The 12,693-nt window shown below is 35.4% G+C and overlaps 1 protein-coding gene across 1 annotated transcript; it reads right to left on the reverse strand.

The window, feature by feature from the left end:
• Positions 1–1,062: 1,062 nt before the first annotated feature.
• LOC112512387 (proteasome subunit alpha type-3) lies at positions 1,063–10,995 on the reverse strand. Its single transcript, XM_025118326.1, has 9 exons — positions 10,760–10,995; positions 10,590–10,673; positions 10,257–10,330; positions 7,781–7,867; positions 7,599–7,683; positions 7,198–7,244; positions 5,321–5,386; positions 3,136–3,226; positions 1,063–1,291 (listed from the first exon to the last, which is right to left on the reverse strand). Exons 1-9 carry the CDS (start codon positions 10,901–10,903, stop codon positions 1,220–1,222), a joined length of 750 nt encoding a protein of 249 aa, XP_024974094.1. The 5' UTR covers positions 10,904–10,995; the 3' UTR covers positions 1,063–1,219.
• Positions 10,996–12,693: the final 1,698 nt, after the last annotated feature.

The raw sequence follows: 12,693 nt of genomic DNA on the forward strand, positions 1-12,693 counted from the left end.
TATATATATATTATTAAAGTAAATTTGACTCGTCTATGTGAAAACAAATTAAGTTCGGCCCCTGAGGTCAAAAGGCTTGTGTTCCACACCTGTATGTATTCGAGACTAACAATAAGTGAGCTTAGTCAATCTCGAGTCCGAGCCAATAAGCAAACTAATTGATCCAACTTGGGTTCTTTCATTAAACAAGGTCAAATCAATAAGCAAGCTAATCGATCTCAAGTTTGAGCTTGTATGCTTCTAACATTGAAAAATATACTAAACCAGGAAATATTTTCTTTACGCAAATTATAAAAAAATATATATATTAATTTTATTTGAATTATTTAAATAAATAAAAAATCGAGGTCTTGAGAGACCATTTACCGGTTCTTTTAAGGGGATCGATTACATTAGGATCAATCAACAAGGACCGAGCCCAATTACGCCCGGTAATTGGCTCGATGGTATCCGGTTTATCAATCTCACATGTGGTTAAAGGTTTGGTTTAAACATTTCTAACGATGAAAAGGGTACAAATATTTACTCTATATAAATATTAAAGTGAAATACATTTTTCTTCCTTGCGGTTTGGTGTTTTAACAGTTCTCATCCCTGTTTCCATAATATAACAAAATGTGTCCTTATGGTTGCATTTGTTAACAAGTTGGGTCCCTGTGTTCATCTTTTTTTTAACAAATTAGGTATTATGGTTGCAGTTCTTTAACAATCGATTTTGTTGTCACAAGAGGAACCCAAACTTGTTCTAAAATGCAACCACAAAGACTCAGGGACCGTTTACTAAACACTAACTTGGTAAGTGCTTACCGGATAAATTTCCTTATCGGATGAACATGAGAAAGGTCAAGAATTTTACCAGTTAAGAGCAATGAAAATGATTGAGAATGTTACCCGGTAAGTAAGGATGGCGACTCTTACCCAGTAACTGGTTGCATTCGATATGTTTTATTTCAAAGTTGAAACCATAAAAAGGCAAATTTGATTTTGGTTGTTTGACAGCCTCTAAAACAAACCTGTTCTATAAACATTCAACATACCTATGTAGTTTTCTGGGCAAAAAAGTTTGATGCAAAGTGTTCTCCTGATAAAACTGAAATGTTACAAGTCATAGACGATTAATAGCAACCAAACTTAAAAAATATGCCAATGAAGATGATGTCTTACGAGTAACAAGTTTGAAACAGAAGATTCGAACAAACACAAACAAATATCTATTGTATTAATCAGCATCCATTTCTTCCAATGCAGCTTTAGCTGCTGCCTTTGCCTCCTCCAAAAGTGCTTCTGGTACCTACACACAAATAATTAGCATAATATAGAATAAATACAAATTTTAATTATAAAAAGAACAATTTAATAAAAAATTGAAAATCAAGTGTTCTTTTTTTTTTTTTTTGCTTTTTTGCTCTACTTTCTTCTGCAGTTACCAACAAATTAGAAGAAAGGAATACTTGGGTTCAGGTAGAGACGCTCTCCCAAAAAGTCAAAGGTTCGAACCTCACCAAAGGCGAAGAGTGTAAATATTACACTTTTTTCAACCATTAGGGTGCACAAATCAAATTTTAGTGGGTGCACCTTTTTTTATTAACCTGGATATCCGACCCGCTATGCGAGCTGACTAATCCCAGGACAACCACCTGCTTTGCAGATAGCCCGGAGTCACCGCATTTGAACCTCCGTGGCCACGAGGGGATTTTTATTCCTCCTTGGATTTGAACTTGGGACCTCCTGGTACTTTTGACCTTTGGAGCCAAGCTCAAACCAATCAGGCACCACCCTTGTGGGTGCACCTTTAAGAGACTTGAAAAAATCCACTACGTCTGCACGATAGAACAGTAGCACAGACACCTACTCCCTCCTTAAATGCGCCCGTGTAACTTGGCCCAATTTCAAATGAAACAGGTTTCGTTTGGTTTGGTTATTGTTTGGTCATCTAATAATCGCTCTACTCAGCAGCTGTATACTTGCTACAAACTCAAAGCAATAGTTGAGCATTAATATGATAGGACCCAAAACAAATTATACTATGAACTTACCAAACTTGGAATACCATCCCTAGCCTTTACTTATAATTGATCATAATACTCCTCATCTCATTTTACTTGCAAATGCAACTGCCATGTTCTTGTGACCTCTCTGAATTTTGAATAAACGGACCACGGGAACCAGTACGTACTAGAGATGATACTAAAAGGGAATACAGAATTGAAGGGTTACATTCATGTACTTATTTATGTGGGCAAGTTATTTATTAAGAAATGGCATTTATCATTTGAAAACCATCTGAAAGAGCTCTATAGAAGGAAGGAGAGTAAAAGCAAAAGGATGAGAAGTACAAAATACCATCTAGCCATCCACATTATGCGTCAAGCTAACTTATAAACCATAGGCAGGCAAAACTGTAGATTTAGTTTTATAACTTTAAAGGACAAAGGACTTCAAGGCTTCCCAGATAGCCACTATGAAGGGTATCCCTATGGTTGAAAAAATATCCACTTTCGATGTTCCATGTTCAAATGCAATTACCAGGTCAAAGGATATAACATGAATGGTTTGACTTTGTGTAAAAATGTTTTATGTTAGCTTAATAATCTTTTCTAATTAAAACCAAAACGATTCTAATTATTTTTTAAGTAACTTGCTGACTAAAAAAAGTCAAAATGTGGTTTCACTCTTCTTATGGGAACGATTTTGGCGCATCAATGATCCTTGGCTTTGACTCCTTTCACCAGCCTAAGTAGATCATCATTCTCTGAAAATTTTAGTCTATAGTTGGGTAATAAAAAGTGACGTCTAAAATGATTCTTGCATATACTGCCCTTGCATCATTAGACAATATTCACAACTAGGATCAATGTAACCCCAAGTGGATGATCGCTATACATGTTATTTTCTTCCACTAACCAATCTGGACAAGTTGTGGTACATATCATGGTCCACTATCTCAATTCTAGATACTTATAATCAAGATCATCTTCTGTTACTTCCTTATCATGATATTCATCTCTACATTTTTTTAATCAGTAGCAAATTCCGTATATGAACAATGAAAGCAAGATCTAGGAAAAGATTATTTGAACAGAACAAATGTTAATTTTGATATGAAAAAGGACGGTAATAGATATTGTTATTTACCTTCTGGTGCTGGCGGTTTGATTCATCACAAACCCAACTCATCTCCAATTCGAATGTCTTGTCCTTTGCCTCATCATGTACTCCATAGATTCTAATTACCAACATCAAGAAGTTAAAACAAACTGAAAGAAATTTTTGAACTGATAAATGCCGAGAGCAGAAAAATAATTTTTACATCTAGGAGCACACAGAGAGACCACTAACTAAAACAAATCCCATTTGCTGCCAACAAATAATTTCACAAACAGTGCCCCAGAAAATCTAGCCTATAAAAAATACAACATGAAGCATCTTTTAGGACATCAAGCACTTTACCAAGAAGTAAATAACCTCATGATTCTTGTAACAACCAATTGATTATAGAACTGCCTGAGAAAACTTATACTACTGAAGAGCATTCAGCCTTATTTGCAAGATGGTGAAGCAAATTCTCTGTAAGATCTATCAAGCATCAAACTTCAAGTAGTACTAGTTATCTGTTGGAATTATTGAGCTTGCTAATGAGCTGTTAACAGAGTTCTAAGTCATAAATTTTAGAACTTGATAAGCTTCAAATAAACCATGCAGATTGTTTACTTTGTTAACAGCCAGAACCCATCAGCTATAAAATAAACAGTAAATGGTCCGTGAATAAAGATTTTCTTACTTCAATGAATGAATTTGTGTTTATTAACAACCAACTCCATTGGTGAGCTGTAGTAGGCATTTTGTTACATGCTGTACATACCTAAGAATATATAACCATATGCACCTAATCACAGGAGTTTTAAGGTATGAAGCCCACGGTCCACTGATGCATTCAGTGATTTTTCAATTGATCCTGATACATCAATTTTGAAATTCATCTGATATGCCATAACAGCTTAACAAATTATAATTATAGCTTACAACCTAACACATGATTCATGATGTAAAATGTGCAACAAAACAAAGAACAGCATACCACTTATGCATCCTAAACATGTTGTAAGATGCCAAGGCACAAGACATACAGCTCACAAGGGGAGAATGACTAATAATCAGTAACAAAAAAGTCATAAACATGTTGGAATCCATATATTACTTGCATATATGGCTTATGAAGCTAAACTAAGGCCACAATGACCAAGTACTGGCAACTTGCATCTATGTGGCTTATGATATAAACTGAAGCTAATATGTGCTCCACATCACAAGAAGGAGTGCATTCTTAGATGTTGGCCAATACACACTCAAAGCAGAACTTGAAGTGCATGCTTAGATGTTGTTATCTCGAGTCTTCATGAGAAAATGTTGTTAGGGGAGCATGTCTACTCCCGGTTTAACAACAAATCACTACTAGATGCAACTGAAGGCTCAAGTACAACTGAGTCGTTCTATATGTTCCAATCTAACTTCGTTAATTTCCAACTAAATACATAATGAATTTGACAAACATATAGAAGTTGTTTATGAAAATATTGAACTACTTACCAAAATATAAAAATTTCTTGTTAACAACACATAATCGCATATGGCTCTGGACACAAAAAAAATAGACAGCGGACTGGCTGAAATTGTGGTTGACATTCTTATTTAGCAAACTTCTGGGACGTTTTCTTTTTCACAAAATTATTCTCTAAACCTTTTTACAAGCCGGGGGTCTTCACGGAAACAATCTACTCCTCAGGATGGAGGTAAGGTCTGTGTAGATATTCCTACCTCCGTAGACCCCACTTCAAGTGGGATTTATTGGGTTCTTTTGGTTTGGTTTGGTTTAGTTTTATTTACTTTTGGCATGCATGAGCAATGAACGAGCATCATTATAAGGCAACATTTATACTTTATCAAAAAACACAAAAAAAAATCTCTCAAGCAATACACACGGAGCATGGAAATGAGAAAGTGAAGCATGTATGTGACCCTAAGGAATGTGAAAAGGGAGGAGATCCTTGATGACAGAAATTCCTCTTCCAATTTTCCCATGTACATATACACATCCAAGTTTAGGCTAGTGGAATTCATATGATAACACAAAACGAATAGCAGTTGTAAAAGCAAAAAGAGAAATGCACCAAGAGCTTAAAGGAGTACGGCCTGCCACAGGGGCTAGTGGGTAGCATTACTTCAAAATATAGTTCCCATCACAGAACTTCAATAATATAAATTGTTATCTGTATATCTGTACGAGAATGTTTAACATTTCAAAATAAGGAAGGAGACTCACATTTTTGCTACTTCAATAACCCCTTGACGACATGTCATCTCAGAAAGCTTCAACTTTTCAATCTCGCTGCAGTCAAATGATTGCACCCCATATTAGCAAAAAAGTCACATTGTTAAGACACATAAATCAAGATGACCATGCAATAGAAGATAACTATGAACCATACAAGATCATATATGGCCAACCAATTATCATAACACGTACTTTCGTACGCACTTATTATGACCATAATGTAAGAATATAAGTGGGGTCTTATAATAAGAACAAAGATGACGAACATTATTTCCTTAATAAAAACCAACCACAAACTAATGTCATGCCCATCTCAAGTTGGACAAGTCTATTCACAATATGACTCGACTCAAGCTCTTGGTACATTGAGTTAAATCGCACATCCAACTAGGAATTGAAAACGACTCGTCCAAGTTGGATTCGACTCATCTAACATGAACAGCCAACTCTTTCCAGGTGGGCCTGGCAAGTCAAACTCCGCTTGTTGCACCATTATTTTTCTTGTGGCAAATTAAGGTCAAGAAATTTGCTCTTACATGGCTAATATTGAGATTCAAATGTTATGCTGTTTTTCCTTCATCTGTTTGTTGCATATTGATATAAAGGGCATGGTTGGGAAAAGGATTTTCAGCAGAAAGAAAGGAGGGCAAAGATAGAGGAAAAGAAAGACTTCCGCAAAATGAAGTATGGCTAAGGGTTATATAGGAAAAAGCTGTGATCCTAAAATGGTTGTGGTCTTGTAGATGTCGGTGGTTGGCCTGGCTAACTCCTGATCATGGATGGTGAAAAATAAATTTTTACAAGCTACATGGGGTCACCTTATATGTTCCCTAATGGCCAGAGAGCCAAAGACTCCGGATTACTCACTTATTCACTCTTCAACAAGTGAACATTAGAATTTAGTTTGTAAGTATGTAGGTCCCTTCCCACATTGGCTATAATTGTAAAATGTGAGCTCCATGTAAGTCCTTATTAGTTCCCTACTAGCTAGCTTACAAGTTCCAACCACGGTTTTGCAAACTGAAGAGATTTCGAATTTAGCCCTAAAGCATATATTTTTTAATAATTAATTCTACTCTGTGGTCTATGTAAGTTTGTTCAATTTGATACAGGTATACATGCCTTTCTTGGTCGGACCAAGCCAACTGGAGACTTCCAACAAGTCTTTCCTAATTTTTAGAGGAAGAAGCGGAACTACAAGAAAGCTTTCTTTATCTTTATGGATAACCAATTCATTTTCAAATATAGTTGGGAGACTTTACCCAAGAAATGGGTAAAAAGATGGAAAGATCGGAACATGAGAAGTTTGTTCAATTTGGTACAGGCATACATGCCTAGGACCGATTTTTTTCTAAATGGACCTTCAGCTGCGTAGACATATACCAGTTGGAAAGGAACTCTTAACATGAATAAATGTTGGACAAAAATCTTTCCCTTCTTGTAGAACTAGGTAATACATGATGTAACATAAACTAACCAAGTTGTAGGTGATATTTGAAATGCATGGTGAAATGGCATACAGCAATAATAGTTGTCAAAATTTCACCCTCAGATGAAATCTTATATCATACTAAAATGAATGAGTGAAATAGTAAGTATTTTGTCGGTTTGACCATATTACATTGTTTCTCGGATATAGCAGGCTCACTACAGAGTTACCTTAAGTCATATACCATTATTTGTGCTTTAAAATAACTTAATGTCATCAAGAGAAGAATATAAAGTACTAAACTGGCAAGGAAGACACCTAGGTCATCAAGAATCCAAACACTCATATAACATTTCACTTGAGTTAAAATTGTTACACAAACATGCATGATTGTATGCCAAAAGGACTTAGGATTAAGAAACTTGATTTTGCTTACGTTTTAGCAGCCTGCCTGCCCTTCCCAATTGCAGCACCAAAATATCTCTACAAAGATAGCAACAAACAAGTATTGAAAAGAACGCATCATACACTACATCATTAAAAATATTTTTTGGTTCTTTCACTCCAAAAATAGATTGTTTTCTAAATTGCATGAAATCCAGTAAAATCAAATAGTTTTGAAATTGCTTGTATCTATGATCCAACCTCTTTTCTCGAAAAATCATGACACTGTCCCTCTCTCATGCATCATATTTTATATATAAAACCCTACTTTTACCTGCTTACTATGTGAGAATAATAGATTGCAAGGAGTAAGTTTCAGGTTCCATATCACACAAATACTATACAACTGGAAGTTTGGCATTATAACCATCTACCAAGGGAATGGTAACTCACATAGGAAACACCAGAAGGTTCAACCATATATAACTGTGGGCCATCACGGTCATAACCTCCAAGAATCACCCCGGATCCAAAAGGTCTGCAGCACAAATACCACTCTTAGGATGTAACAACAATAAAGATTTATAAGGAGGTGTTATTTTAAATTTGAAGGTGATACACATTGCTCTACAAACCTGAGCCACCAATAAAGTGTGCATAGATGCACATAACTAGCGACTCGCTCAGCAAGTTCTTTAACTGGAATTGGTTCACCATAAACACTGCAAAATCAGCAAAGCTAGTGTCAGCAAAAAAATGTTCTAAAAACAGATAAAACAAGAAATATTCTGATGTCTCGCTATCAGTAGGCAGCGTTTCAAGGTAATAATCTTCACATGTTAAAAGGACAGAACACCAAGCATCAACATCAGATTGACAGAATAAACAAAAGGCTCACTAGTTTCTCCAAGCAATGCATGAATGAACAAGTACTCTTCAACACAGGCATCCGAACCTAAAAATCATGGTCTTGGCTCAACCAGACTTAAGAAGATCAGTCCAACAAGGCAGCTCGGCTTCAAACTTCTCATGATATGTTTTAGGAAATCAATAGTGTAGTCACTGCTAGATTCCCCTTAAGGGGACTTTTGTTATCACATGGTTTTTCGTTAACTAAGAAAATCTCCTCTCTCCGTCTCTCCCCCTCTATGATTTTCAACCATATATGGGCCATGGAAAACCTCACCATTTTATGTCCAGCTCGCCTTCTGTCTTAACTTATACCAGCCACTTCGTTGTTTTGTTAATGATACATCCCAGACACTATATATATATGTATACACCAAAGACCATTCTTTAGACGATGCTTTGCAACATCTAAAGCACACGCATAAGTTGTCTTTTACTGCAATCATAAACCAAATAAACCATAAACTGTCATTCTACATATTGGTCAACTTTAAGAAGGCAGTTGTCAGCAGTTTCTGGCAAAGGAATAAGAAGAACAAACACTACTTCACATTGTTTAAAATAAGTTAGATTAGGCATGTGTATATAGATGTTACGGTTGGCTATGCTGTAAAAATCGCGATATATCGGCGATATATCGGATATCGGCCGTAGAAAAAATATCGTTTCATAAATATCGCCCAAAATATCGTTCCCGATAATATCGGCGATATTGTCCGATTTTTTCCCGATATTTAGCAATATTTTGAGGTAAATATCGACCGATATATCGATATTTTTTAGGGTTCAATTTTTTGGGCTTCTCTTATTTTATAGGCTTAGATTTTTTGGGCTTCTCTTATTTTATGGGCTTAGATTTTTTGGATAAGTTAGGTCTCAAAAATCTGGCTAACATTTCCTTCACGCCAACGGTCTGCTTCCATTCCCTTTCTTTTCATCTTTACGACTCGACTTCACAGTTCACACTTAATTTTGAAACTATATTTCTAAACTCTAATTAATGCATATTATATATATAATTCTAAGAAATATTATGTTAACCGCTATTTTCGATATATCACCGATATATCACCGATATAACCGATATATCGAATATCGGTCCTGACCGATATTTCGTATTCTGACCGATATAACAGCATAGACGGTTGGCTATCCTGGTGAAATTTCACAATTTCTTCAATCCAAATTAGAAGTGTGCATTTGGATTTATGAATATCAAGATTGTAAAAGAACCAGATTCTTTTTAGTAATTATCATTATCTATATCTATGATCAGAAAAATGAATTCTAAAAGTCCTTTTGTTTGTTTATATTTTTTGTCTATGAGATGGATATGAAAATAAATTCATAATCTGATGTGCAAATATCCAGATGAAGATAAAGAGTATGAAATGTGCATTTTAACATAGAAACTGGAAATTTTTCATGTTTGGTTTTAGGAAAGATTGTGGCCATTATTTGGAACAATAAACCCTTGAGTACTCTTGATAAGTAAGAAAAACACAAAATGACTACATGACTGCTTGCAGATGTTTCCATCAGTTATCCTTCGGTTGTTTTCTGCAATAGATGATCATCCCTAACGAGAAGCACAAAAACGTCTATTTATATAAATTCCCTATAATACACAAAACCAATAGACCTTTTTCGCACCTGTGCATCACAAGATAATTGGCTTTACATAACCAGACACCCTCAACCTGACTAGGAACGAAACTCAATGAGTAAAAGACCATCTTCAAATAAATGTCCGGACTTCCCAAATTGACACCTCGTTTTCAGCACCAAACAGGTTATAAGCCCAAATAATGCTCAAGAACATATGTGTATATACATATAGCTATATTGCTCATACCATCACTCAAATTCTAGTGAATATTAAATATCAAACTAGATATAGAATTTTCTAACTACAAAGAAAACAACATATATCTCGAAGCAAAAAAAAATTCAGATGGTAAAAACACCCCTCAAGTTACCAAGTAGCCTTAACCACAGTTTGAACAGCCAAAAGATAGTTCCATTCAATTTGATTAACATAAATAAGGACTCCCATATCAACAACCAATAGGTTACACCTGATATGCTTCCAGCTTCTAGCATTGGAGACTTATTGCATCTTATGTACCGGAGAATATTTTCAAAAAGGTGGTAATGAAAAAGAGGGAATAAAAGTAAAATGAAGTGGAATGTGAAGAAAACCTTTCATAGTTATGGGCTTCAGATTTGGCTCTTGCAACAATCTGTCTCCCATCTGCAGCTAATCCTGCTACACCCTGTATGGGGTAACATCAATAAAAAGACCTCCTGAAGCATGTATACAGAAAATGAAGGAACATGATAACTACAAAGAGACGGATAACTTCTCAATACTCTTATTTGTTGCTTACTGGGGGGATTTTAAAATCATAAATAAGATGGAGTTGACCATACTGACATTCAAACCTTCAAGTTGCATAATTAGTCATGAAAAACATAAGAGAGCCTACAAATATAGCAACAAACCAATATGATGAAAAACATATATCTACTTACCATTCCAGAATGACGATGCACGGAGTGGATTCTACGATTAGATCCAGGCAACATCATCTTTGACGCAATCAGCTTCTCTACTCCCTATAATTCACAATCATTCGCAATCAATTAGCAATAACAACAAAATCCAAAATTTCTAAGTTAATATTAAACACTAAAAAAGTTACAATAACAATGCCATCTTTGCATTTGATGCCGACAACGGTGCCGCTATTGTCGACGGCTTTAGCAGCGTACTCGATCTGAAAAACCCTACCGTCCGGCGAGAAGGTTGTAACCGACAGATCGTAACCTGTTCCTATGCTACTCATGTTCTTCTAGGGCGAAATTGGTACTGCTGATTTTGGTTTAATGGCTTCTGGTTCGAAGGGGGTATCGGAATAAGTGAAGAAAGGGCAAGTTTATAAGGAGACTGGTTGTCTTTCGTCTCAAGAAAGGAAAAGAGCATGAGGATACAAAGTAGACCCTCAACATATGGTTAATTACAATTTCAACCCCACCCCAACTTTTGTTGGTTTCGTACAAACTAAACCGCAAAATAAAATATGTAAAGAGGGGTGTTTGGGATTGCTTATAAAACAACTTATTGACTTACTCATGTGTGGCACCGGTAATAAGCATTTTTGAGTGTTTAGATAAACAGCTTATACCGGTACCAAACCGCTAATAAGAAGTTTTTGAAGAAGTTAAATCATTCTAACTTATAATAAGTAGATAAAGACTTTTCACTTTTGTAGAAAAGCATAAGTTGTTTCAAATAAGCAATCCCAAACACCCCCTAAACCGATCTACATCAGCTTGATCTTGGTTAAAAACGGTTGAACCCTAAACTGGATTGTGAGCCGATTTGTTCTCATTTGAAAAATAAAGAACTTGAAGGTCTATTGTTTCAAGTTTAAAAAAGACAAGACAGTTTGGTTCTCATTTTGAACCAAATCCCTACGAAACTGAATTGTGAACCACTTTCTGGAAAAATCTCTAACAGAGGGTTAAATCAAGCACAACCAGTTCCAATTCGGTTGGGTTCGGTCCCAATTTGATCTGGTTAGCTTAGATCGATTTTTGCCTACCCTTGATGTTAGTCTCATTGAAGTAGATGTCTGAATGGTTGGATTACAAAGAAAAATAATGATTTATTGGGTTAGTAAGGCATGTAATTGTTATTTATAGGAAGGATAACATAAGACTTCGAAAACATAATGTGAGTTTATGTGTTACATTAAAAAAAAACTAAAAGCCTCTTTGTTTCTTTTCTCGTTAAGAGTTCAAGGGACTGTTTTTTTTTAGTTTTACAGAGTTTAGTGGTATGAAGGGCTTATGCGCTCGGTCATATAAGAGTATTTTGTGGCTTAATAATCAAGCTATGAGTTGAATTGGCTTTATGAATTTAGCCCTAACCTCTTAGTTATATAGATTCAACGACTTATCCTTTGTTTTTTTTTCCAACCATGTGCATCTCACTTAGCCCTGTTGATGGACGCCTCCCATCCTCACCCTTTATTGCTATTGTGGCTCCCTCACCATTGATCGTTCTTCGATCAACTCCTGTCACCACCGATCGTCGTCGATCTGCCTTTCATCACCATTGCTCGTTGTCGCTTTCGAACCACTTCCATCTTTGACACCTCAATTCCTAGCTAGTGATTGTTGTTTTGTTGACTGGACAAGGTGATTCAAGATCATTGTAATGGTGAAACTTCTTTGCTTCTTTAACAAGTTGTTTTTTGTTTGTCTTTTTGACTACTTCCATCAAATTTAGAAGGTTTTGTCTTTCTCATGTAGAAATTTGAGGTTAGGAACCTGACTCTCTGTATGCAAGTTTTGAATTGTTGTTAAATTTGATGTTGTTATTCACATTTATTGATTTAAGTTTATTGAGAGCATGAACATTTGGGGTTGTTTGGTTTTTCAGATATTTCTGAATGAATGGAATTTGTCAAAGGAAATGGAATCTATCTGTTTGGTTCACATATATAACTTCAAAATTATGATGAAACAATGATAAATGACCAAAATACCCCTTTGTGACATCTTCCTTAATTTCTTGCTTAAATTATAAATAATCTATAATGATAAAAAGCAATGATAAAAAGCAATAATA

This window comes from Cynara cardunculus (genome assembly GCF_001531365.2).
Source record: "Cynara cardunculus var. scolymus isolate 2C chromosome LG 5, CcrdV1, whole genome shotgun sequence".
Classification (NCBI taxonomy): Eukaryota; Viridiplantae; Streptophyta; class Magnoliopsida; order Asterales; family Asteraceae; genus Cynara; species Cynara cardunculus.

What these genes read in the sequence shown, in the direction of transcription:
- LOC112512387 (XM_025118326.1), bottom strand. Translation starts at nt 10,903, where the DNA reads ATGAGTAGCATAGGAACAGGTTACGATCTGTCGGTTACAACCTTCTCG. An exon ending in ACACTTTATTGGTGGCTCAG is followed by an intron (nt 7,684 to 7,780) that starts GTTTGTAGAGCA and finishes TTTGTGCTGCAG; the next exon opens with ACCTTTTGGATCCGGGGTGA. An exon ending in GGCAGGCAGGCTGCTAAAAC is followed by an intron (nt 5,387 to 7,197) that starts GTAAGCAAAATC and finishes ATTTGACTGCAG; the next exon opens with CGAGATTGAAAAGTTGAAGC.